We start from the raw sequence: 23,802 nt of genomic DNA, 5'->3' as shown, positions 1-23,802 counted from the left end.
TTTATATGCTGGCGGTACATCAAGGCTCGGATCTCACGCTGCACAGCTCTCTGTCGGCTCCCCGCCGCCGTGGCGGCCAGCTGTTGCAGTAGGGCCAACACATCACCCATACAGTGCTCCATCACATTGGTTCCTAGCACTATCTTCGGGTTATGATCACTGGGTTCATTCATGATCACAATCATACCCTGGTGTTGCAGTTCAGCTTGCCCCACTGTCATAGCCACCTGTTTATACCCCACTTGGGTCAATGGGAGTCCATTAGCAGCAATTAGCGTTATACTAGTATCTGGGGGTGCCAGCTCGTCTGTCCCCCAATACCGTTGGTACAATGTGTATGGTATGGTGGTTACCTGTGATCCAGTGTCCAAGAGAGCCATCACCGGTATGCCGTCCACAGCCACGGGGATGATGGCCGGGCCCCGATATACCGGTCCCGCCAGTCTGGGGGGCCACGGGGTTCTACTCCTGAGGATTGGCCCGGGGCCCCAGGGGTTGCTCGTTTAACGGGCACTGTCGGAAGTAATGCCCAGGCTTACGGCACTTGTAGCAGGTTGGGGGTCTGCTCCGCGGGTTGTTAGCACTTCTCCGCTGCATCCAGGGGACATCCTCAGGGCTGTCGGCAAGCTGTATCTGTGCTGGAGGCTGAGATCTGGTCAAAGGTTGGAGTGCAGCAAGAATCTTGGCGAGGTCTCCGTCCATGCGACGGACCTGGGCTGCCAGTTCCTCCATCGTGCTGCTTGGGGCTGTAGGTATTGGAGAGGTTGGTAGGGCAGGGGCCACCACAACGGGGGCCGTCTCAATGGGCCACGGGGCTGGCTCCAAGATTTCTGAAGCTGGGGGCTGTAGTGCTTTAATGGCCCGTTCCTTTAACACGGCAAAGTCCACATCAGGGTGTTCTAGGGCCCAGAGCCGGAGTTGTTTGCGATCCTCCGGGGACCTCATCCCCTGCACAAATTGCTCTACTAACATCTTGTTGCTGTCCGCCTCATTGATAGGATTCACCCGGTTTAGCGTGCAGAGGGCGGTTTGCAGACGTAAAGCATAGTCCCGAATGCTATCCACAGACCGTTGCCGGCACTGGTAAAACTGCATCCTCAGCTCAGCTTCAGTCCGGGTCTCAAAGGCAGTCTGTAGCTTCTCAAAGATGGTGGCTACAGAGAGCCGGTCCCCCTCGGCCCAGGTCTCCTCCTCCTGCTCAGCCGCACCGGTTAACTGGCCCAGCACTACCGCTGCACGTTGCTTATCGGTCAGGGGGTATAGTTCTAGCAACGGGTTAAGCTTTTTCCGGAAGACCTGTAAAGCATCAGGTTTCCCGTCATACTGCAGTAGCCAGGTAGCTCCGGGCGCATAGGGCAAGGAGAACGGCATCACCTGAGCGAGCGCGGGGGCCGCGGCACCTCCCGCCAGCGCGGCCGGGACCTGGGCAGGCCCATTCCCATCCACGGGTGCCACTGCAGCTGCGACCACCGCTCCTCCAGCGGCTCCGTCGGGCGCAGACATCTTGTTTCCGTCCCTCTTAGCCTCTTTCCGGCCCCTCCTCTATCGGGGCGGGGTTTTGGCCTTCGCGCCTCTGCTACTCGAGAAGACGCTCGAGCGGGAACTTTTCGCACCAAAGATGGCGACTTCTGAAATTTTCCGGCCGGATACCTCCGGCGGTCACAAGGCGCACCTCTACCCAACGGCAGAGCGGTAAGATCCTGTTCGTGACGCCAAGTTGTCGCGGGCGAAGGAGGGGACGCCGTGCTCTCCCTACTGCTTGGGTCCGGCTGTCGAGCGGCGCTCCTCGCCCGTGAGTGAAAGGAGATTGGGTTTTGGGATAGTTTATTGTCCGTGACGCCACCCACGGCTGTGGTGATGGAGTGGACACCACCGCTGCTCTGGTGGCGGTGTCTCCCCTTCACGGTCGGGCTGTTGCCTTCAATCGGGACTTGGTTGTTAGGAGACAGCGGTCCCCTTCACTGACGGATTTGGCAAATTATGGCGACTCCTAGCCTTGCCGGGATCCGAAAGGCCCCTACCCTGGTGCTGACTGTTCTTCGTATACTGCTCCGGTACCGCCGGGTCACCACCCGTCCGCGGTCCTTCCAGCAACCTCCGAGCAGTCCCCCTGCAGACTATCACCGCTGTCTGCTGACCATGCTGTCACTGTCCGGGGCACACACCCGGACCAACTTCAGGCTTTACAAACTGTTTCTTTTCACTTCACTTCAGCTTCTCTCCTAAGCTCCTCTACCACTTCACTTCCTTCTACTTCCTCCTCCTCAACTCCTCTCTCTTCTGCCTGGTTCTCCCGCCTCCAGGGCTGTGAACTCCTCGGTGGGTGGAGCCTACCGCCTGGCCCACCCCCTGGTGTGGACATCAGCCCCTGGAGGAAGGCAACAAGGATTTTGGGTTAGCTTGGTGTACCTGCAGGGAATATGGGGTACATGTGATGTTGTGACCTGTGACCCCTGGCTTGCCCAGGGCGTCACAATAGTGTCTGCGGCTGGGTACTGCACATCCGCCTCATTGCTTTTAATAGGAACCTGCTGCGACTATCAGATGATGGAGCAGATCCAGAACTGAGCACTTCCGGCCACCTGCCACCACCAGCATGGCACCTAGAACAGGCGATTGGCTGGGGTGCCAGGTGCCAGATCCCGACCAATCAGACATTGGTGACCTATCCTAAGGAAAGGCCCTCAGTGTTAAAGTAGTGGACAATCTCTTTAATAAAGTCTTGTGCCGTCTGACAAGTTAAGGGTTACTATGTTTTTATTTATGTTGTTAGGAGCATTAAAGGGGTTGTCCAAGTTTGTGATGAGCCTGCAGTCACTCTGTCACTTTATATGACTGCAGACTTCTGAATTCTTACAGTGCGTACATTGTGCACGCTGTCAGGATTCTCTGATGGCGGCGGTGACAGTGGGAGGTTACGAAGCTGCAAGTATGCGATTTACATAGATGTGGTCACGTGCTGAACAGACATGCTCAATGAAAATGATTTGACTGAGGCCGGACACATCAAACCAGAATGTGGCCATAAGTATTCAAATCTCATACTTGTGCTTATATGATCGTCCATTGTCGTCACTGGCACCGGAGAATCCTAAAAGTGTGCAGAGCATGCATTGTAAGAATTCAGAAGCCTGAAGTCACAAATAGAGTCACTGCAGACTTTCATCTCTAATCTGGACAACCCGTTTAATTACAAAATTAAGTAGTGTAGTATCCTCAGTTCTAACCGCGTGTAAAATACCCACTGTCACAATTCAGCTCTGCTCGCTGGTCACCACATGGCCACTCCACTCATACAGTTAGGTCCAGAAATATTTGGACAGTGACACAATTTTCGCGGTGCTGGATTCTGTCGCCATACGTTTGGCAACGGATTCCAGTGCAGGTTTCCGTCATGTTCTACTGAGCATGCCCAGCTGAACGTTCTAAATCATGTAAAATCATGATGTCTGTCTGTCTGTCGGTCTCTCTCACCCCCTCTCTCATACCCACCGATCACCGGCGCTGCACAGCTGTCGCACTGCTCTGGCGGCTTCTCCTGCTTTTGAAAATGTCGTCCGCTCGTTATTCCATCTCGTATTCACTGCTTCCCCCGCCCACCGGCGCCTATGATTGGTTGCAGTCAGACGCGCCCCCACGCTGAGCGACAGCTGTTTCACTGCAACCAATCACAGCCGCCGGTAGGAGGGTCTATATCGCGCAGTACAATAAATACAGTTAGGTCCAGAAATATTTGGACAGTGACACAATTTTCGCGAGTTGGGCTCTGCATGCCACCACATTGGATTTGAAATGAAACCTCTACAACAGAATTCAAGTGCAGATTGTAACGTTTAATTTGAAGGTTTGAACAAAAATATCTGATAGAAATTGTAGGAATTGTACACATTTCTTTACAAACACTCCACATTTTAGGAGGTCAAAAGTAATTGGACAAATAAACCAAACCCAAACAAAATATTTTTATTTTCAATATTTTGTTGCGAATCCTTTGGAGGCAATCACTGCCTTAAGTCTGGAACCCATGGACATCACCAAACGCTGGGTTTCCTCCTTCTTAATGCTTTGCCAGGCCTTTACAGCTGCAGCCTTCAGGTCTTGCTTGTTTGCGGCGCCAAACTTCATTGATTATAGGTTAACGAGGGAGACGCCTTCAGAGTTAATTGCAGCCCTTAGAGTCCCTTGTCCAATTACTTTTGGTCCCTTTAAAAAGAGGAGGCTATGCATTACAGAGCTATGATTCCTAAACCCTTTCTCCGATTTGGATGTAAAAACTCTCATATTGCAGCTGGGAGTGTGCACTTTCAGCCCATATTATATATATAATTGTATTTCTGAACATGTTTTTGTAAACAGCTAAAATAACAAAACTTGTGTCACTGTCCAAATATTTCTGGACCTAACTGTATGAGATTTTCATACTTGCATATGACAATTAGCTTTTCTTCATAAGTTTCTCATTGAACATTGAGAGAATTATTAAGAGAAGCTAGTTACCCCATGACTGTAAGTGTGCAAATCATATATGAGTGATTGGTCACATAACGACCACCTAAATTGCCTGGTGGGGGGGGGGCGGAGCCAAACTGAATTCTTTCCCCGGGTGCTGGAAAGCCTAGATACACCTCTGGCATGAGGGCTCGATGTCCACAGATGGGAGTTGTGCTCACTGACGATTGGCATTTGCTACAGAACACCAGGATTAGCAAATTCGCCACAGTCGCCCTGTGCTCTTCACAGTTGAAAGCAGGTTTACACTGAGCACATGTGACAGACATGAAAGAGTCTGGAGATGCCGTGGAGAGTGGTCTGCTGCCTGCAACATCCTTCAGCATGACTGGTTTGGCAGTGGGTCAGTAATGGTGCAGACTTGCATTTCTTTGGAGGGCTGCACAGCCCTCCATGTGCTCGCCAGAGGTAGCCTGGCTGCCATTAAGTACCGAGATGAGATCCTCAGGCGCCTTGTGAGACCATATGCTGGTGCGATTGGCCCTGGGTTCCTCCTTATGCAGGACAATGCCAGACCTCATGTGACTGTAGTGTGTCAGCAGTTCCTGCAAGATGAAGGCATTGAAGCTATGGACTGTCCCACCCATTCCCCAGACCTGAATCCGATTGAGCACATCTGGGACATCATGTCTCGCTCCATCCACCAACGTCACGTTGCACCACAGACTGTCCAGGAGTTGGCGGATGCTTTAGTCCAGGTCTGGGAGGAGATCCCTCAGGAGACCATCAGCAACCTCATCATGAGCATGCCCAGGCATTGTAGGGGGGGGTCATACAGGCACGTGGAGACCACACACAATACTGAGTCTCATTTTGACTTGTTTCCACTTTCATTTTGCCTTGTTTTGTCTTGTTTTGATTTTCATTTTGACTTGTTTCCACTTTCATTTCATTGGTTAAAACATTTGATTGCCATTGATGATTTTTGTGTGATTTTGTTGTCAGCACATTCAACTTTGTACAGAACAAAGTATTCAATGAGAATATTTCAGTCATTCAGATCTAAGATGTGTTATTTGAGTGTCCTTTTAATTTTTTGAGCAGTGTATATACATAAATGAAAAAACAAGATAGCCAGCACTAAATGTGCACTGCAGCACTAAAAATTCCAAACTGCACTCATTATTAAAATTTGAGATTCTTGGCAAAAAATTCCAATTTCTTGAGCTACCCCGCCACGTCACGGCAAATCTCTTTGGAGCAGTTCTACTCTAAATTATTTTTATTTAAAATGTGCCATACGGCCTCACATATGAAAAAATAGAACTGTTCTTAGCAGTTCTTACCTGATGCTTTTCAATCCCGTACCCATGACTGAATCATGGCTGTGGGTGGGACAGGCCCAAGCAAATTAAGTAAATAGCCTGTGGACAGGGTTTGATGGCTGAATGTGAACAGCCACCAATTGCCAAAATCAAAACAGGTGGAATACAACCCAAATTGGAGTGCACGGCAAGGTGGGGGTCAGCCACCGACCAATTCAATGAAGAAAAAACAAGATAGCCAGCAGTAAGTAAATGCTGCTATGAACAGTTCTACTTTTTCATATGTGAGGCCAGATTGCAAATTTTAAATAAAAATAATTTAGAGTATAACTGCCCCAAAGAGATTTGCCATGACGTGGCGGGGTAGCTAAAGAAATTGCAATTTTTTTTGCCAAAAATCTCAAATTTTATGAATAAGTATAGTTTGTAATTTTTAGTGCAGTAGTGCACATTTAGTGCTGGCTATCTTGTTTTTTCTTCATACATACATATACATTTTCTCTATTTTGCAGCTTTACCAAACACTTTGCTCCTAAGCAGTAATATGAAAAATGGCGTCCATTATCTTAACTGCTCAATGGAGTTGGTGTATCCTCCGCCTGAAGTTCGCTGTTACAAAGGATACAAAATGCTGAATGAAGGCACTGACCATGAGGCTCTTCATGGGGACTTATACAATGTTACTTGGAGTTGGGTTGTCCCTGAGGAGGACTGGCTGTCAGACACATCTTACCGGTGTGAGGCACAAGTGCATGTGAATGGCCAAGTGTTTACAAGAGAAGGAAGCCTGAACATATTTAAAGGTAAAAATACTCCAATGGACATAATTATAATGTATTATTATTGTGCTTGATGTTGTGACAATAAACCTATGTGTGACAAACAATTGAAACCGCACAAAATATATTTTAAGTGTCATTTAGGTGTTGATATGTATGTCCGCTATATCGCAAAAGTGAATACACCGCTCACATTTTTGGAAATATTTTATTATATCTTTTGATGGGACAATACTGAAGATATTCAAAATAACAGTTGCATTCGTAGAGGGGAGGGGAATACCTTGGCTTGGTAACTGGGCTCAAGTAAATTTGTCAATTTTTATTTGCAAAGTAACTCATTTTTTCCTTTTTTTCATGTTTTGTGGGCAGTAATGCATATTCACATTTTAATGTTTACTATTTACATCCTGGAGTTTTTTCCCCTCTCTATTACTTGAGTGCAACTGTTATTTTTGATAATATATATTCAGTTTGCACCAGTTCAGACCTTAAGTTTAGGACGTGGCGGCAATTCTTCTATTTTTAACAATGAAGATATGATACTTTGAAATGTTAAGTGGTCAGTGTACAGCTTGTATAACAGTATAAATTAGGTGTGACTTCTAACAACACAGCCAATAATGTCTAAACCACTGGCAACAAAAGTGAGTGCACCTCTAAGTGAAAATGGCAACTTTTGTGATTTAGCATAGATGTTTTGATGAATGTAGAATAGGTCTATGAAAACTAAGAGTTGATGACTTAGCCAAGGCAATAAGGTACATCACAAAAAAGGAACAAATAGAGTATTAGGCCTAAAAGTATTCATTTTATTAAGTAGTCTTAAAAGAGATACATCCAAATGTATACAAATAAAGTGTAAAACACAGAGGCTGCTGTGTGAATGGGGACAGACAAACTGCAGATATTACCACAATATTAGGCCTGTTTCACACGTCAGTGATTCTGGTACGTTTGTGCTTTTTTTTTCTACGTACCAGAATCACTGACATACGCAGACCCATTATAATCAATGGGTCTGCTCACACATCAGTTATTTTTCACTGAACGTGTCTCCGTGCAGCGTGCACACTTGGCCGTGATTCTGCACGGAGACATGTCAGTTTTTGTCTGGCATCACTGATGACCCACTGACCACACTATGGTGTCATTTGTGTGTGATCAGTGAAACACGTGCAAGAAAATCACGGACATATTAAATATTAAACATTTTCAACTTACCTTGCCTGCGATTCGCTGTGCAGCCTCTACTCTCGGCAGCTTCTTCCTGGCTTATGAATATTCATGAGAGCAGGAAAACACGACCAGGAAGTAGCTGCTGAGAGCGGTGGGCGGACGCTGCAGAGCCAGAGACTTCAGCACCATGGACAGCAGCAGTGAAGGCAGGTGAGTAATGTCCATATGCAATCACGGATCACGGATTGCACATGGACAATCCACGTGTGCCGTGAATCACGGAACATGGAGGGACATGTGCGTGTTTTACACGTCAGTGAAGAACGTCTGTGTTTTTCACTGACATGTGAAATGGGCCTTATGGTGTAATTAAGGTAAGTGTATATATTACTGTATTAAAAAATGCAAAAATGTTCTACACACATTTTTGCATTTTTTAATACGGTAGTATATACACTTACCTTACTTACACCATAATAAAAATAAAGTCTCTTGACAACAATAATCATAAATAGGATAAAGACTACAATGGTGTCCCTTTGATTAGATCCGATATTCCAATATGATACATACATTTAAGACATCTAAATTGTTAAACGTATTTACAAGGGTTAATTATCCTGCTCAGATGTCTGTCCCCACCGCCCCAATGCACATTTCATGGTTCTTTCATCAGGATAACTTTTCATGACAAAAATTTTTTTATAATCTCAAAAGGGGGGAAACCATAAATGCATTCCTCTTAAAAGAGATGTTTATTGGATTTCTTGCTATGATCTGTTAGTGCACATGATGAGGACATGATTTCTCCCACTTTATGTGTATTGCTATATAAATATTAGTTTGGTATATTGTACAAGAACATGAGAATTGTAGCAACCATCTCATGCACGATATTTCATTTATAGGCAAGACCACCACTGCAATCCCAGCGTCGTCCCCCTCTCAAATCACATCTAATCTATCACAGAAGCTGGAAGCACCTTACCTGACAACCACCATTACCAATTCTCAAAATCCAGAAATCACCCAAAGGATGCCAAAGTGCTCTACAATAATAAGTCACCAAACAACCATTACAGGAAAACATACAAAGACTGCATCAATCAGTTCAGTCACCACACAAAGCGCACAGCCTACGACAAGTGGTCTTACCGAATCTAATAACATTGGTATGTATACAGACGAAAAGCAGTGCTAAACATCAAACTTTAAAGGGTTAACCACCTAAATACACTTGTGTGTGAGCAACAGAAACAATGTAATTTGCAATGTGACAATCTGTGAACATGAACTTGAGTAAAATTAATGGGATTTTCTGTGACTTTGCGATTTGTAGGGTTTAAGTTTTTTGTTTCTTGTGATGTACAATCAGAGCCTTCTCACACATAGAAAACCACTGTAATAAACCCTCAACTTTACATCTTTTTCCCCTTGGCTGCATATACCCCTCAAAAGAATCTTCTCTAAGCACATCACTCCCTCATTACAGTGCATCCCTCATTCTTACTCCACACCACTCTTGCTCCCCAATTGCCCCCTTTCCTTGGCATGCAGCCCATGTGATTCCCTCATCAGTGAGGAAGCCATTTTGGCAGTCGTGCTTATTCACTCTGATGCCAATTTCATCCTGACACTGTAATACAGTCTGGAAGAACCTTACTCAGACTGGCAAGCTAGAGGCAATGAGAAAGTCAGAGCTTATTCCAGACAAACCTGGCAATGATTGCATATATTGATCCTGAGCACTGATGGCACTTGCTTCCTCAAACACTAAGTCTATATGCTTGTATCATGGTGCGTTTTTGCAGCGATTTTGCCATGTTTTTGTTAATGCGTTTTTTAAAGGAGAAATAAAATATGATAGGATAGGATAATGAATAGATAGCTAGAATAGATAGAAAGAATAGATAGAAAGAACATATAGAATAGATAATAAGCAAAAACATGTAGAATAGTTAGAAAGAAATAACAATATAGCTCGATAGGTAGAGCGATAGCTAGCTTGGCCAGCTGTTTTTTTTTTTTTAATCTTTAGGGGGGTAAAAAAATAACGTGGGGTCCCTCTCCCATTTTTCATATCCAGCACAGGAACAGCATCAGCTGTAGGCTATAACCCTCAGCTGTGTGCTGTATCTTGGCTTGTTATGATGAAAAATAGAGGGGATCCCACACTTTTTTAATTATTTGATTTATATATTTAAAAAAAAACAAAGAAGTGGGGGCTCCCCCATTTTTCTAAAACCAGCCAAGGTACAGCAGACAACTGGGGGCTGATATTATTAGGGTGGTAAGGGCCATCGTTATTTGGCCCTTTCCAGCCTAATAATAGCAGCCCACAGCTGCCCCAGAAGTGGCGCATCCATAAGATGCGCCAATTCTGGTGCTCGGCCCTGCTCTTCCCATTGCCCTTGTGCAGTGGCAGTCTGGGTAATAAGAAGTTAATGGCAGCCCACAGCTGCCACTAAGTCCTAGATTAGTGATGGCAGTCGTCTATTAGATCCCGCCCCATAATCTGTAAGGGAAAGTAAATAAACATGAACCCTCTAAAATCCTTTATTTGGACTAAAATACAAAATGCACCCTCTTTTACCACGTTCTTAACCCCCAAACAGCCCTGCAGGTCTGAATTAATCTACATGAGGTCCCACGGCAATTCAGCTCTGCTACTCTCTGTCCTGTCACAGCAGGCGTCATAGAGCATGACTGCCCGCTATGAGTGCAGACAGAGCCACCCGATCAGACTGAACTCAGTTGAACCCATGACGTCACAGCTGCAGGCCCCGCAGTACGGAGTGTGTCACGGAAGTGATGTCACGGGTTCACTGCTGTGAGGTTTAGGCCGCGACTGAAGAGAGCCACGTTATCAGCGGTGACGTCACTCAGGTGAGTCCTCCATCTGCGGCTCACTTCAGTCGCGGTCTGATTTGCGATCACAGGTGGAGGACTCCAGCTGTGACTGCAAATCACCCGAGTGATGTCACTGCTGATCACGCTGCTCACTTCAGTCACTTGGGTGATTTGCTATCTCGGGTGGTGGACTCCAGCTGTCGCCACGGCTAACCTGAGTGACGTCACCTCTGACCCCGTGGCTCACTTCAGTTACTGCGTCAAGCTCACAGCGGGAAAACATGTTCTATTGAACTCACTGGAAGCATCAGATATAGCAGTGCTGGAAGCGTCGTGGAACCTTGTGTGGATTACGTTGGACCTGCAAGGCTGTTATTGGGGTTAATAAATTGGTGAAAGAGGGTGCTTTTTTGTCTTTCATTTCAAACAAAGAGGTTTTGGGGGTTTTAGGTTTATTTACTTTCACTTACAGATTAATGATAGGGTGTGTCTCATAGATGCCTGCCATGACTAAATCTAGGACTTAGTGGCAGATATGGGCTGCCATTAACTTCTTATTACCCCGATTGCCACTGCACCAGGGCAATCAGGAAGAGCTGGGTAAAATGCCGGGACTGTCGCATCCAATGAATGCGGCAATTCCGGGCGGCTGCTAGCTGATATTTTTAGGTTGGGGAGACCCTAATAACCATAGGCCTCCCCAGTCTGAGAATACCAGACGCCAGCTATGGGGCTTTATCTTGGCATCAAAATTGGGGTAACCTCACGCCGGTTTTTTAAATTATTTGTTTTACTGTACGATACAGACCCACCCACCGGCATCTGTGATTGGTTGCAATTAGACAGATGTCACCCAGGGAGGGGGCGCGTTTGACTGCAACCAATCACAGATGCCGGTAGTCAAGGGAAGCAGTGAATATGTATGAGCCTGGCAAGAAGAATGACAGGCCGCGAGAGCAGTGTGACAGCCGCACCAGTGATTGGTGAGTATGAAGTGCTAGGAGAGACAGACAGAGAGAGACAGACAGAGAGAGACAGAGAGAGACACAGAGAGAAAGAGTGAATTTATCCTGGAACAATGTGGGTGACTTGCATTTTTTTTTTACAAAAACGCCAAGTAAAACACATGCAAAATGCACTAATTTGATAACATGCATTTTTCCTTGCGTTTTTCATCCCCTCATTGATTTCAATGGGTGACAAAAGTTGATAAAAATGCAAGAAGAATGAACAGGCTGCTTCCTTTTTTGTCACAAGATTTTGACAAATAAACTGCTGACAAAAACTGCAACGTGCACACAGCAAATCTGACTTCTCATAGACTTTGCTGGGAAGTCAAAAGTCAGAACTTGCTGACAATAAAACTGCACCAAAAAAAGCGACAAAAAAGCGGGAAAAAATGCAACGTGCGCATATATCCTAAGGGCACCACCACACAGCTGTCCTTACACACATGCTTTAACCTAGCAATACCAGTATGGATATAGCAGGGCAGATCAAAGTATTGTAGTGCGCATGAACGGGACCTCATTGCCAGCCTGTGTGCATGACGTAGGATGCAACACTCTCTGGTCGATTTGAACATCAAGAGGAAGTCAGAGCTGCAGCTGGCTACTCACGTCTAGAGTTGAGCGCGGTTCGTGGTTCGCGGTTCTCCAGTTCGCGGTTCGAGTGATTTTGGGGGCTGTTCTAGATCGAACTAGAACTCGAGCTTTTTGCTAAAAGCTCGACAGTTCGAGTTACGTTCGAAAACGGTTCTAGCAGCAAAAAGCGTGGCTTTTTACAGCTACAGTGTGCAGGGAGCCATCGCAGGCAGCCTGCAGGCAGGTAAGCTGGTAACCAAGATAAACATCGGGCATGCAAGCAAAGCGCTTTGGTTAGTAACCCGATATTTATCCTAGTTACGTGTGTAGGGAGCCGACACTTCCCCGCTCAGCTCGCTCCGCCCCCTCCTGCACGCGGCATGTACACACACACACACACACACACACACTCACACTCACCTGTCCCCAGCCATGCAGTCCACGACACTGACGTCCTCAGCGCCACATGGCCCCGCTAGGCTCCACCCACTTCGCACTCCACCACCATCACACATGACCCCGCTAGGCTCCGCCCACCTGTCACTCTGCACACATGGTCCCGCTAGTCTCCGCCCACCTTGCACTCTGCACACATTACCCCGCTAGGCTCTGCCCACCTGGCACTCTGCACACATTACCCCGCTAGGCTCCGCCCACCTGGCACTTTGCACACATGGTCCCGCTAGGCTCCGCCCACCTGTCACTGCACACATGGTCCGCTAGGCTCCGCCCACCTGGCATCTGCACACATTACCACGCTAGGCTCCGCCCACCTGGCACTCAGCACACATGGCCCCGCTAGGCTCCGCCCACCTCACTCTCTGCACACATGGCCCCGCTAGGCTCTGCCCACCTGGATCTCTGCACACATGGCCCCGCTAGGCCCCGCCCACCTGGTACTCTGCACACATGGCCCGCTAGGCTCCGCCCACCTGGCACTCTGCACACATTACCCCGCTAGGCTCCGCCCACCTGGCACTCTGCACACATTACCCTGCTAGGCTCCGCCCACCTCGCACTCGGCACACATGGCCCCGCTCGGCTTACCTGTGGTGATGAAGTCCCGCCCTCCCGACCTCAGCGTTGTCACTGTCCTCCATGGCCGCCGCTTGTCACATCTCCTTCTCTCGCTGCCGACCAGAGACTGTCACTAGCGGTGACGTCACGGGCCGCTCGCGATACTTGGCTGTGAAGGTCATTGAAGTCAGTGACAGGTGGTGTCAGCAGTGCAGGAGATCAGCGCAGGTAATGTACCTCGCTCCTGACAGCAGCACTTGTCATCCCCTGCAGTGACCTGGGCTATTGATGTTAGCTCAGGTCACTGCATTGCTCTCCCAGCCAATGGGGAACATCCTGCTCTTCATTGACTGGGACAGTGTGGATCGTCATGGGAACCCCTTGGATTACAGCAGACCTGGATTTGTTTTTCTTTCTAATAAATTGGTGAAAGAGGCAATGTGTTGGGCAGTGTTTTTTCAAATAAAAATGTGTTTGTCGTCTATTTTTTTTTTTTTATTACTGACTGGGTTGGTGATGTCGGGTATCTGATAGACGCGTGACATCACTAACCCCAGGGCTTGATGCCAGGTGACATTACACATCTGGTATTAACCCCATATATTACCCCGTTTGCCACCGCACCAGGGCACGGGATGAGCTGGGGCGAAGCACCAGGATTGGCGCATCTAATGGATGCGCCACTTCTGGGGCGGCTGCGGCCTGCTATTTTTAGGCTGGGGAGAGTCCAATAACCATGGACCTCCCTAGTCTGAGAATATCAGACCCAAGCTGTCTGCTTTACCTTGGCTGGTGATCCAATTTTGGGTGGACCCCCACGTGTTGTTTTTTTTTAATTATTTATTTAATTTAAAATAACAGCATGAGATGCCCTCAGTTTTGGATTACCAGCCAAGGTAAAGCTGCCAGCTGTGGTCTGCAGGCTTTAGCCGTCTGCTTTACCCTAGCTGGCTACAAAAATAGGGGGAACCCCACGTCATTTTTTTAAAATTTTTTGGCTAAATACAAGGCTAAGCACCCCTTAGTGCCACATGAAAGGCACCAAAGGGTGCAAAATTACAAAATGCAGGAGAGTGAGACATTATGTGTCTTTCTGCCATTATGATGACAGAAAAGACTGATATGAAGTGTACAAGCACAAGAAAATCACCAGAGCGCTCTACGCTGTGAAAAGCAGTAGAAAATGGCACTGGAGTGAACATGTGACCGCCTCATGTAGGTTGAAGCTATGGATCCGTACCGCCCTGGGGGCTCGGCTGCTCTCCGCCGAGCCGCTCGGATCCGGGCTCGGGTTGTCGGTGGCTCGAGTGCCTCCGGACCGGGGGCCACGTCGCTCTGGAAAGGGGGGGTTTGGTTGTTTGGTTTGGGGTGGACCGGTTTCACGGCCGGAGCCGCGGTGACCGGTAACAGTTTGTGACGCCACCCACGGGTCGTGGTGAGGTGATGGGCACCACCGCTGCGATGAGGGTGCGGAGGCTCATCCGGGATCGGTGGTGGGTCGCAGCTAGGTGTTGACCCCTCCGTGGGTAGGGGGTTTGTTGGTCCCGGGGCCAGGTGGCAGGAGCAGGACGCAGGGACTCCCTGATGAAGCGAATATACCACTAACGTGAAACGTACGTTGGAGTCCCACTGGGGGGGTCTTCCCTCCTCGTCACCTCCGGAGTTTTTCTGCATGCCTTTGTGTTACATCATACAGGTTCGCAGGTTGGTTGTAATGTAGTGTGCACATGCATCAGTGTCTTCCTTTTGGTCTGACCTCTTTAACTTTAATGAACCCTTGTTTCTTTTACCCTCACAATTGGGGCATATGGTGCATATGTTCCAACATTGCTGCCTGCTTGTCCTGTCACCACTCCTGACATGGCTTACATGTCCATTTAAAACTTTAGATGTTGTTACGTTATAAGCTATTTGGACATTTCTATTTGTTTACCGTTTGATACATGTGGTCTAGGTGTGGAGACTTGAAACTGAGGTTTCACACAAGTGCAGATATCCGTTTTTTCTTGCCCTTTTTCACCTTTTCCCCCTCCTGTGCCCTAATAATTGCCTTGGTCCCATGACCTTGTATTTTTCGATTTTATGATCTTTTGTACTAATAAATTGACTGATTTGAAGCATATCTACTCCTAGTTCTCTGTTTGTTATGCTATTTGAGTAGCTCTATAGTAGTGTGGTGATTTCATGTATGACCCACCCTACTGTGTTTTTCTATGTACATGGACATACGGTGTCTAACAATATTTGGAACTGTAGAATAGTTCTCCTGATTAGGCATGCCCTTACCTCATGAGCAGGGCATTGCAGCTTTGGTAGCAACCGTTACGACATGAACTCTGCTGCTGTGGACCCGGGGAGAGTGAGTGCAGATTCATTGCACCCACACTCCTCACATGGAGGGTCTGCACTCCTAGAAAATGGGGGATACGTTCCCTGAGTGTCTCCCCCCCATATTATAGACGATCCAGAGTCGTCGTGGGACCCCCTTATTTTTTTTCCTACAATAAATTGGTGAAAGAGGGAATGTTTTGGGAGTGTTTTTTCAAATACATTTTTTTTGTCGATTTTTTTGTTAGTACTGACAGTTTATGATGTCGGGTATTTGATAGACGTCATGACATCACAAACTGCTGGGCTTGATGTCAGGTGACTTTACAGCTAGTATCAACCCCATTTATTACCCCGTTTGCCACTGCACCAGGGCACGGGATGAGCTGGGGTGAAGCGCCAGAATTGGCGCATCTAGTGGATGCGCCACATCTGGGGTGCCTGCGGCCTGCTATTTTTAGGCTGTGAAGGCCCAATAACTATGGACCTTCCCACCCTGAGAATACCAGACCACAGCTGATCGCTTTACCTTGGCTGATGATCCAATTTGGGGGGGGACACTACTTTTTTTTTGTAATTATTAATATTTATAAAATAATTATAAAAAAAGAGCCTGGGGTGACCTCCACATTGGATCCCCAACCACGGTAAAGCTGCCAGCTGTGGTTTTCAGGCTACAGCCATCTGCTTTACCCTAGCTGGCTATCAAAAATGGGGGGACCCAACGTCATTTTTGTTTAACTATTTTTTAAATAGAAAAAAATTAATGGGCTTCCCTGTATTTTGATTGCCAGCCAAGGTAACGCCATGCAGATGGGGGTATTTTTTTTGCCAAAAAACTACAAAAAAAATGACGTGCGCGTCGCCATATTTTTGTATGCTAGCCAGGTACAGCAGGCACCTACGAGCTGCCCCCAAACCCCAGCTGCCTATTTGTACCTGGCTGGGAACTACAAATATAGGGAAGCCCTTTTTTTACTTAATTTATGAATTTTATGAAATAATTAAAAAAAAACAAAAAACGACATAGGCTTCGCCCCATTTTTGTGTCCAGCCGGGTACAACTAGGCAGCTGGGGATTGGAATCCACAGCACAGGTTAGCCGAGGTTTCTGGGCCCCTCTGCTGCGAATTGCAGTCCGCAGCCACCCCAGAAAATGGCGCTCCCATAGAAGCGCCATCATCTGGCGCTGTATCCAACTCTTCCAACAGCCCTGAAGCCGGGTGGCTTGTTGGGTAATCATGAGTTAATACTGGCTTTTTTTTACTAGCTAGTATTAAGTCAGAGATTCTTAATGTCAGGCACGTTTGACCCGGCCATTAAGAATCTCCAATAAAGGGTTAAAAAAAAACACCACACAGAAAAAAAATACTTTTATAGAAATAAATACACAGACACATTAGAGACTCCATCTTTATTACCCCCTCTCAGCTCTCCACGATCCTGCTCTTCTGTCTTCTTTCCCCTTCAACACATGTAGCTCTGTCTGCTCCATCAGACAACACAGCTGCATGGGGGAAGACGCTGTGCTCCGTGCAGAAATCACTCTGTGAGAGTGACCACAGGCTCCCGGCTGTAAGCGGTGGCACGGGTTGCCATAGCAACGCTGCTCCGATTACGTGATTCAGATGCCGCTGCATGCTGGTAGCGGGACGTCACCGCTACCAAGCGCGTTGCTATGGCAACGGTGATCTCCGTTATTGACCGGCTGTGTCAGCCGGTCAGGAGCCGGCTTCTGCGGACGCTGGTAACTACGGTAAACATCGGATAACCAAGAAGCCCTTTCCTTGGTTACCCGATGTTTACCTTAGTTACCAGCGTCCGCTGCTCTCACGCTGCCAGTGCCAGCTCCCTGCTCCCTGCACACATAGCCAGACTACACATCGGGTTAAATTAACCTGATGTGTACTCTGGCTAGGAGTGCAGGGAGCCAGTGCTAAGCGGTGTGCGCTGGTAACCATGGTAAATATCGGGTTGGTTACCCGATATTTACCTTAGTTACCAAGCGCAGCATCGCTTCCCCGCGTCGCTGCTGGCTGGGGGCTGGTCACTGGTTGCTGGTGAGATCTGCCTGTTTGACAGCTCACCATCAACCCGTGTAGCGACGCTCCAGCGATCCCTGCCAGGTCAGGTTACTGGTGGGATCGCTGGAGCATCGCTTAGTGTGACGGTACCTTAAGGGAACGGGGAGTCAACCGTGTGCTGGAGCATGTCGCCAGTACACGGCGATACACAAACGTGCACCGTGTAACAGAGAGATGCAATGACAGGTCCTAGCATGAGGCGTCATAGTCATATGACCAGTCTGTAGCCAATGAGATAACAGACACGTGACTGGTCACATGCTATTTTGATGACGTCACGTAGGTCCTGCATCCCTGCTGGTTAACAGGAGGATGCAGCGATTATCGGGAGGAATAGCGGCAGGAGACAGAGTGCAGGACGCATCCCGGGGACAGGTAAGTGTTATGGCAATGTTTATTAACTGTATGTGTACATTTATAATGCGTTTTTATGTGTTTGTGATTGCCTCCCATTGTTTCCTATGGGTTCGAGTGGTTCGCCGAACTGGTTAGCCAAACCGAACTCGAACCAGACCTCGGTTCGCGGGACCACAACCGGTTCGCTCATCTCTACTCACGTCCTCTTAATGTTTGATACTTCAAAAGGCGGAGAGAGTGAACTGGGGCTTGCTTGATGTAATAATATGACATGAGCCCCTGGGGAGCAAGTGCTGACCCCTCTGGAACTGCGTTGGCACCAGAGGTGAGTATAGTTGTTATTTTCCTGGGGTCAAACATAGTGATTGAGAAGGGGTTGACCAAATAGGGGCCAACCCCTGTGATATATATTTCTGTAATGTGGTTTCATATCAAACTAGTTTTGTCAGTTAGAACTACATTTTATGGGGAAATCATTACCATAAAGATTACCTTCTTTTATAGAATATTTTCATTTACAGGCAAGAGCACCACTGAAGCCCCAGCTACTTCCACCTCTCAAATCACATCTACCCTAACACAGACATCAGAGGCACCTTACGTGACCACAGTTACCACTTCTCAAAATCATGAAACCACCCAGGGGAAGCAAAAGAGCACTTCAATAAAAAGTCACCATTCGACCATTACAGGAGAACATACAAAGAATGCTATAATTAATACAGTCACCACACAGAGTACCTGGCCTACTACGATAATTGGTGCTACCAAATCTATTAACACTGGTATGTATACAGACAAAACATAGCAGTAAACATTTTACCTTAAAGAGATTGTCCACTACTTGGACACCCCATTCTCCATTTCCCATGTTTGTCCCTTATAAAAAAAAAGCTTATACTCCAGTCCCAACCATTCTGGCGTTGTTCCAGCTGTTTGTTTCACAAATGATAAATCAACATGAAGTGAGTTGCAGCCTCTGGTCTCATTACCTGTTGATTAAAATCATTTCTCCGAAGGCAGTGAGAGAAAAGCCAGTGCTTATTGGGCGTGGGTCTCAGGTGATATCACAACTTCATGTCAGCCCCGGGATTGCGAGCCCTAGCACTTCTGAAATGGCACCAGCATGGGAAGTGAGTATAAGCTTTTTTTATTTTAATGGAGCAAACATGGGGAATGAGATGGGGTTGTCTAAGTAGTGGATAACCACTTTAAAGGTTAACTCATCAATATTAAAGTCCAGGAAAATCTCTTTAGGTCTGGATATATCAATTATATCACAGCCATACAACAAAAACATGGCAATGGCTTCTGTTGTGTAATTTGAATGTTACATGTTAAAAAGATATTCCCAACATTAAAGGTTATCATCTATTAAGAGAACAGGTGATAATGTCCGAATCAGTGAGGGTTCATCTCCCTGTACCCTGTGGATCCTGAGAATAGGGCTCTGACATACCCCATGAAAATGAAGCAGTGGCCATACATGAGTGTTACTGCCCTATTCTTTCTCTGTAGGACTATCAGAAAATTAGTGGAGCAGGTGACACACATCCCATTTTTGGGATATTTGATGCTTTCAGCATTTGGACCCCCACCTGGCTACAAATGAACACCTATCCTATAGATAGGTCAAGACCTAGGTCAGTTATGCTGATTGACAGCTGGCTTCCCTTTGCCTGATTACAATGAGACAGCTGTCATTCAGCATGACATCGGCAGACAGACCCCATCGTCAGATTATCCCAGAAGAGGAAATGTTGCTCTGTTGATGTGAAGCAGCAGAATCACTGGCAGGAGTGGTCTGTAACTGTTCTGAGCCAGCGGCGGGTACAACAGGCAGGTAACTGCCTGATAGCTCTTAGGCTACTTTCACACTTGCGTTGAACGGCATCCGTTGCATTGCGTTGTGTGATGCATGCAACGGATGCGTTGCATATAGTGGCACAACAGATGCAAGAGATTGTACAAAATAACGCAATCCGTTATAGTTTTTTTTCTTGACTTTATACTGGGCATGCGCAGTTGTGTAAAGATGGTTGCGTTAACAGAATCCGGCACCATAGGCATCCATTATAAAAACAACGGACGCCGACGGAATCTTGCAGGTTGCGTTTTTTTGACACTCTGCCAAGCGCTGAAAAACGCTACATGCAGCGTTTCATCCGCCAGGCGGATGCAACACAGCGTCGGCTAACGGATGCAATGCAAGGCCAACCATTGCTATCCGTAGCTAATAGAAGTCTATGAGGAATAAAACAGTTTCCTGCAACGGTTACTGCAATTCCTCAAGGCGGCGGATAGCAACAGATGCCGTTCAACGCAAGTGTGAAAGTAACCTAAAGCCCATAGTAAAAAAAAAAGGAAAAAGTCCTGGAAATCGCCATTAAGTAATCAGATAAAACCAAATGCTTTCTTTTATTTTTCAGATGGATATTATCTTATGTGGTCAATTGTGCCAGCTACAGGTCTGATTGGCAGCATTCTACTTTCTCTGCATATCTATAGACAACTAAGCAAGAAAGGATTCTTTCAACTCAATCATACTGAATTTCCAACAGTCAAAAAAGGCTCGAAATCCCAAGGAGGCTTGCAGGCAGTATTTTGTTACGACATATCAGCCAAGAAGGACTTTTCCATGTACTAATTTTATTTGAATATCATGAAGGCCAATGACCTAAGGAGAATGATTGATTTAAGATGTGATAAAAGGGAACATGTCAGTTAAAAATGGTAGTTGCCTGCAACCATAGTGGTAATCTGCAGGTAAATACAATTTTAGGCCATGCACATGTTGAGTATTTGGTGACCTTTTTATCTATTTGTAAGCTCAAATCAGGAGTGGGTAATAAATACAGAAGTGGTGCCCATTTTTCTATTATATTTCTCCTCGAATTGTTCCACTCCTAGTTTTGGCTTAGAAATACTGAGGTAAAAAACTCACCAAATACTCTAAGGCTATGTGCGCACGCTGAGGATTTACCGCACATTTTACCGCGGATTTGCTGCAGAAAATGTTTCTAACATTTCTGCAGTCCTTCCCCAGCAAAACCTATGGGTATAAAAAAAAATGCTGTGCGCACACTGCGAATTTTTTTTTATACCTGCGGATTTACCCGCGTATTTTCCGCTGCGGATTTAATGTGCATGTCACTTCTTTTCCGCAGGTGCCTGCGGTTTTTGCCATAGATAATGGTAAAAAAAAATTGCAGCAAAACCGCGGCAATACCAGGGCAATAAAGCGGGTGCATTATTACCGTGGTTGTTGCCGCAGGTGCGGTATTCTGCCACATGGTGCAGATTTTTTTCAGAAAAATCCATTTTCTAGTGCGCACATAGTTTTAGGGTGCTTGTCCACTTGCTCATAGCTCCTGATGTGAGAGCATCGGAATCGATATGCTAATGACCCTCTGCTGTGAGCGTCAGCCGAGAGTCATGCGACTGTGATGTGATCATATCACAGCTGCAGAGAAGAGGGAGGGAACACTTTCTCCTCATCTCCTTCCCGGCCTGTCTCTTCGTATATCGCAATGCGATGGGATTACATGTGAGTGCAGTGCAATGTTTCACACACTCCCATAGACTTGTATGGGGGTGCGTGACCTGAGACTCGCTTCAAAACGCAGCATGCTGGGATTCATTCTGCATGCCACTATGGCATGAGAAATCAATCACAAATAGACACTGCTCCATAGTTTTGCACTAGACTGAGAGCAATCTGATGTTTTATCGGATTGCACTCATCCTTGCAAAACGCAAGTGGAACCAAGCCCTAATTTTCTAACTGGAAGAGTGGCTCCAGGGAGAAAACGAAGATATATTTTCCGTGCAGCCGCTTGCTTCCTGTAATCATAACGGTACAGGAGGTTTTAGAAGTGACCGCTTATTACACAGTGAGCGCTCTGTAATCACTCCTCTTGCACAATGGCTAACAGCCTGCTCTGCAAACACATGCTGCAGAGCAGGCTGTCAATCAATATGCCATGGTGTCATTACAGAGCGCTCACTGTGTAATGAATGATGACTGTAACTGACCTTGCATCGTCACCATGACTGGAAGCAAAGGGCTGCAGGGTGAACAAAAATTCCATTTTCTGCCTGCACTCTTCCAGTTAAACCGGGTTCACAACAGGAAACTCATAAGCAATCCAATTATTTTTTTATAGCAGCAGCTAATAATAATTTACAAGGTGATTTATATTTTTTTATGTTAAAGAATTGTAATGTATCTGTAAAAAGCTGATACTATACGTTCCATATAAGATCTGTTTTTTTTGTAAACCCATAGACTGGAATGCACAAGTCTGAGCCGACGTACGGAAGATACTAGTGCACACTGCAATTTTTTTTCACATGCGTTGAAACGTAAAATGCTCATCTGAACAGCACAATTGAATAATATTGGAAAAAAATGGATCCCATATGGAGACATTGCAATCTGTAACAGAAAACTGCAAATGGTCTTGTACATCATTAAAGAAGCACTCCCGCTAACATTTCTATTGATTCAGTCTGTGTACATATGCATGTAATGTAGTGTGAGTGTATTAATATACTCACCTACTGTCGCCTTCTCCGTGTCAGTGCTTCTTTAATGACTGCTGTAAAAAAATATAACGAAAAAAAACAGATTGTATATGGATGTCAAATGAAAAACAAAATTGACCGAATTTTCTTGATGAAACGAGGACGATTTTCTCATATGGTCATGCTGACAGGTTCCCGTTAAGGTACAGGCAGCTTAGTCTAATTATTTTTGTTTATGTCACTGTAAAATATTTGTAATAAGAGAATAAAGAATATATATTTATAGACAGAAAGTTCATGTATATGAGAAACATCTTAGCACAGGTTTCCCATTCCATGTGAAATGGACGCTGGACGAGGGCCGTCACCTTAGTGGATGTCAGGACATAGGACGTGACATACTCTTGTAGTTCAAAATGGCTGATAATTATGTAGACGTGATGAGAACTGGAAAGGCGCACACATCCCAGCGTAACGGACTATTGTTACCACAGTTTAGATAACTGTGGTAACAATAGTCCAATACACTGGGGCACTGCAGCACTGAGCTCCTGGACTCCCATCAGACCCACTATATCCAGTATGGATGTTCTTCTGGGTCTAGAGGGATCGGACAACTCATGCTTCTGTACTTTCCTCTCCTTCTTCTGCCAAGATCAGTCACTTTTTAATTTTTGGTTACTATAGTTGTATAAGAACTTATTTTCTTTGTTTATTTTACTGAATCGTGTACTGAAAATCAGGGCAAATGGTGAAAAACTGCAAATCCACTATTATTTTTCAGGTTTTGTTTTTCCAGTGTTCATTGTGCAGTAAATATAACCTAGTCAATGCGATTAATGATATAAAACTTCTATAGCTATTTTTTTTATTTAAGGGAAAAAAATTCTGAGATTTGTATAAAAAAATATTGTGTTGTCATTTTTTAAGACCATTAACTGATTGATTTTTCTGTCAATGAAGCTGTGTGAGGGGCTTATTTTTTGCGTGCCGAGCAGTAGTTTTATTTTTTTTACCATTCTGGGGTACATCCAACATATTGATCACTTTTAATTGCAGTTTTTGTATGTTTTAAATAATTCTACATTTTGATATACCGGGTTTGATGATTTGGCTTTTAGATGCTAGTGACAATTGTTAGGGGTACTTTGCACGTTGCAACATCGCTAGCATCGGCTAGCGATACCGAGCGCGATAGTACCTGCCCCCGTCGCACATGCGATATCTTGTGATAGCTGCCATAGCGAACATTATCGCTACGGCAGCTTCACACGCACTTACCTGCCCTGTGACGTCGCTCTGGCCGGCGACCCGCCTCCTTCCT

The 23,802-nt window shown here is 46.1% G+C and overlaps 1 protein-coding gene across 2 annotated transcripts in view; it reads left to right on the top strand.

Annotated features, from left to right (window-relative positions):
* The window catches only part of LOC142294596 (mucosal addressin cell adhesion molecule 1-like), a 54,913-nt gene extending 33,851 nt beyond the window's left edge, over positions 1 to 21,062 (top strand). The window contains exons 3-6 of one of the 2 annotated variants that reach the window (XM_075337884.1): positions 6,287 to 6,577; positions 8,641 to 8,904; positions 18,473 to 18,736; positions 20,381 to 21,062. In XM_075337884.1, the coding sequence (XP_075193999.1) occupies positions 6,287 to 6,577; positions 8,641 to 8,904; positions 18,473 to 18,736; positions 20,381 to 20,598 (1,037 nt within the window). In that variant the 3' untranslated portion in view covers positions 20,599 to 21,062. The remainder of the gene's footprint in view (positions 1 to 6,286; positions 6,578 to 8,640; positions 8,905 to 18,472; positions 18,737 to 20,380) is intronic. The other variant, XM_075337885.1, reaches the window with a different exon arrangement.
* Positions 21,063 to 23,802: the final 2,740 nt, after the last annotated feature.

Source organism: Anomaloglossus baeobatrachus, chromosome 1, assembly GCF_048569485.1.
Source record: "Anomaloglossus baeobatrachus isolate aAnoBae1 chromosome 1, aAnoBae1.hap1, whole genome shotgun sequence".
In the NCBI taxonomy this organism is placed as follows: Eukaryota; Metazoa; Chordata; class Amphibia; order Anura; family Aromobatidae; genus Anomaloglossus; species Anomaloglossus baeobatrachus.
The sequence above is the reverse complement of the archived record's forward strand: the minus strand, read 5'-3'. Positions and strand labels throughout refer to the sequence as shown.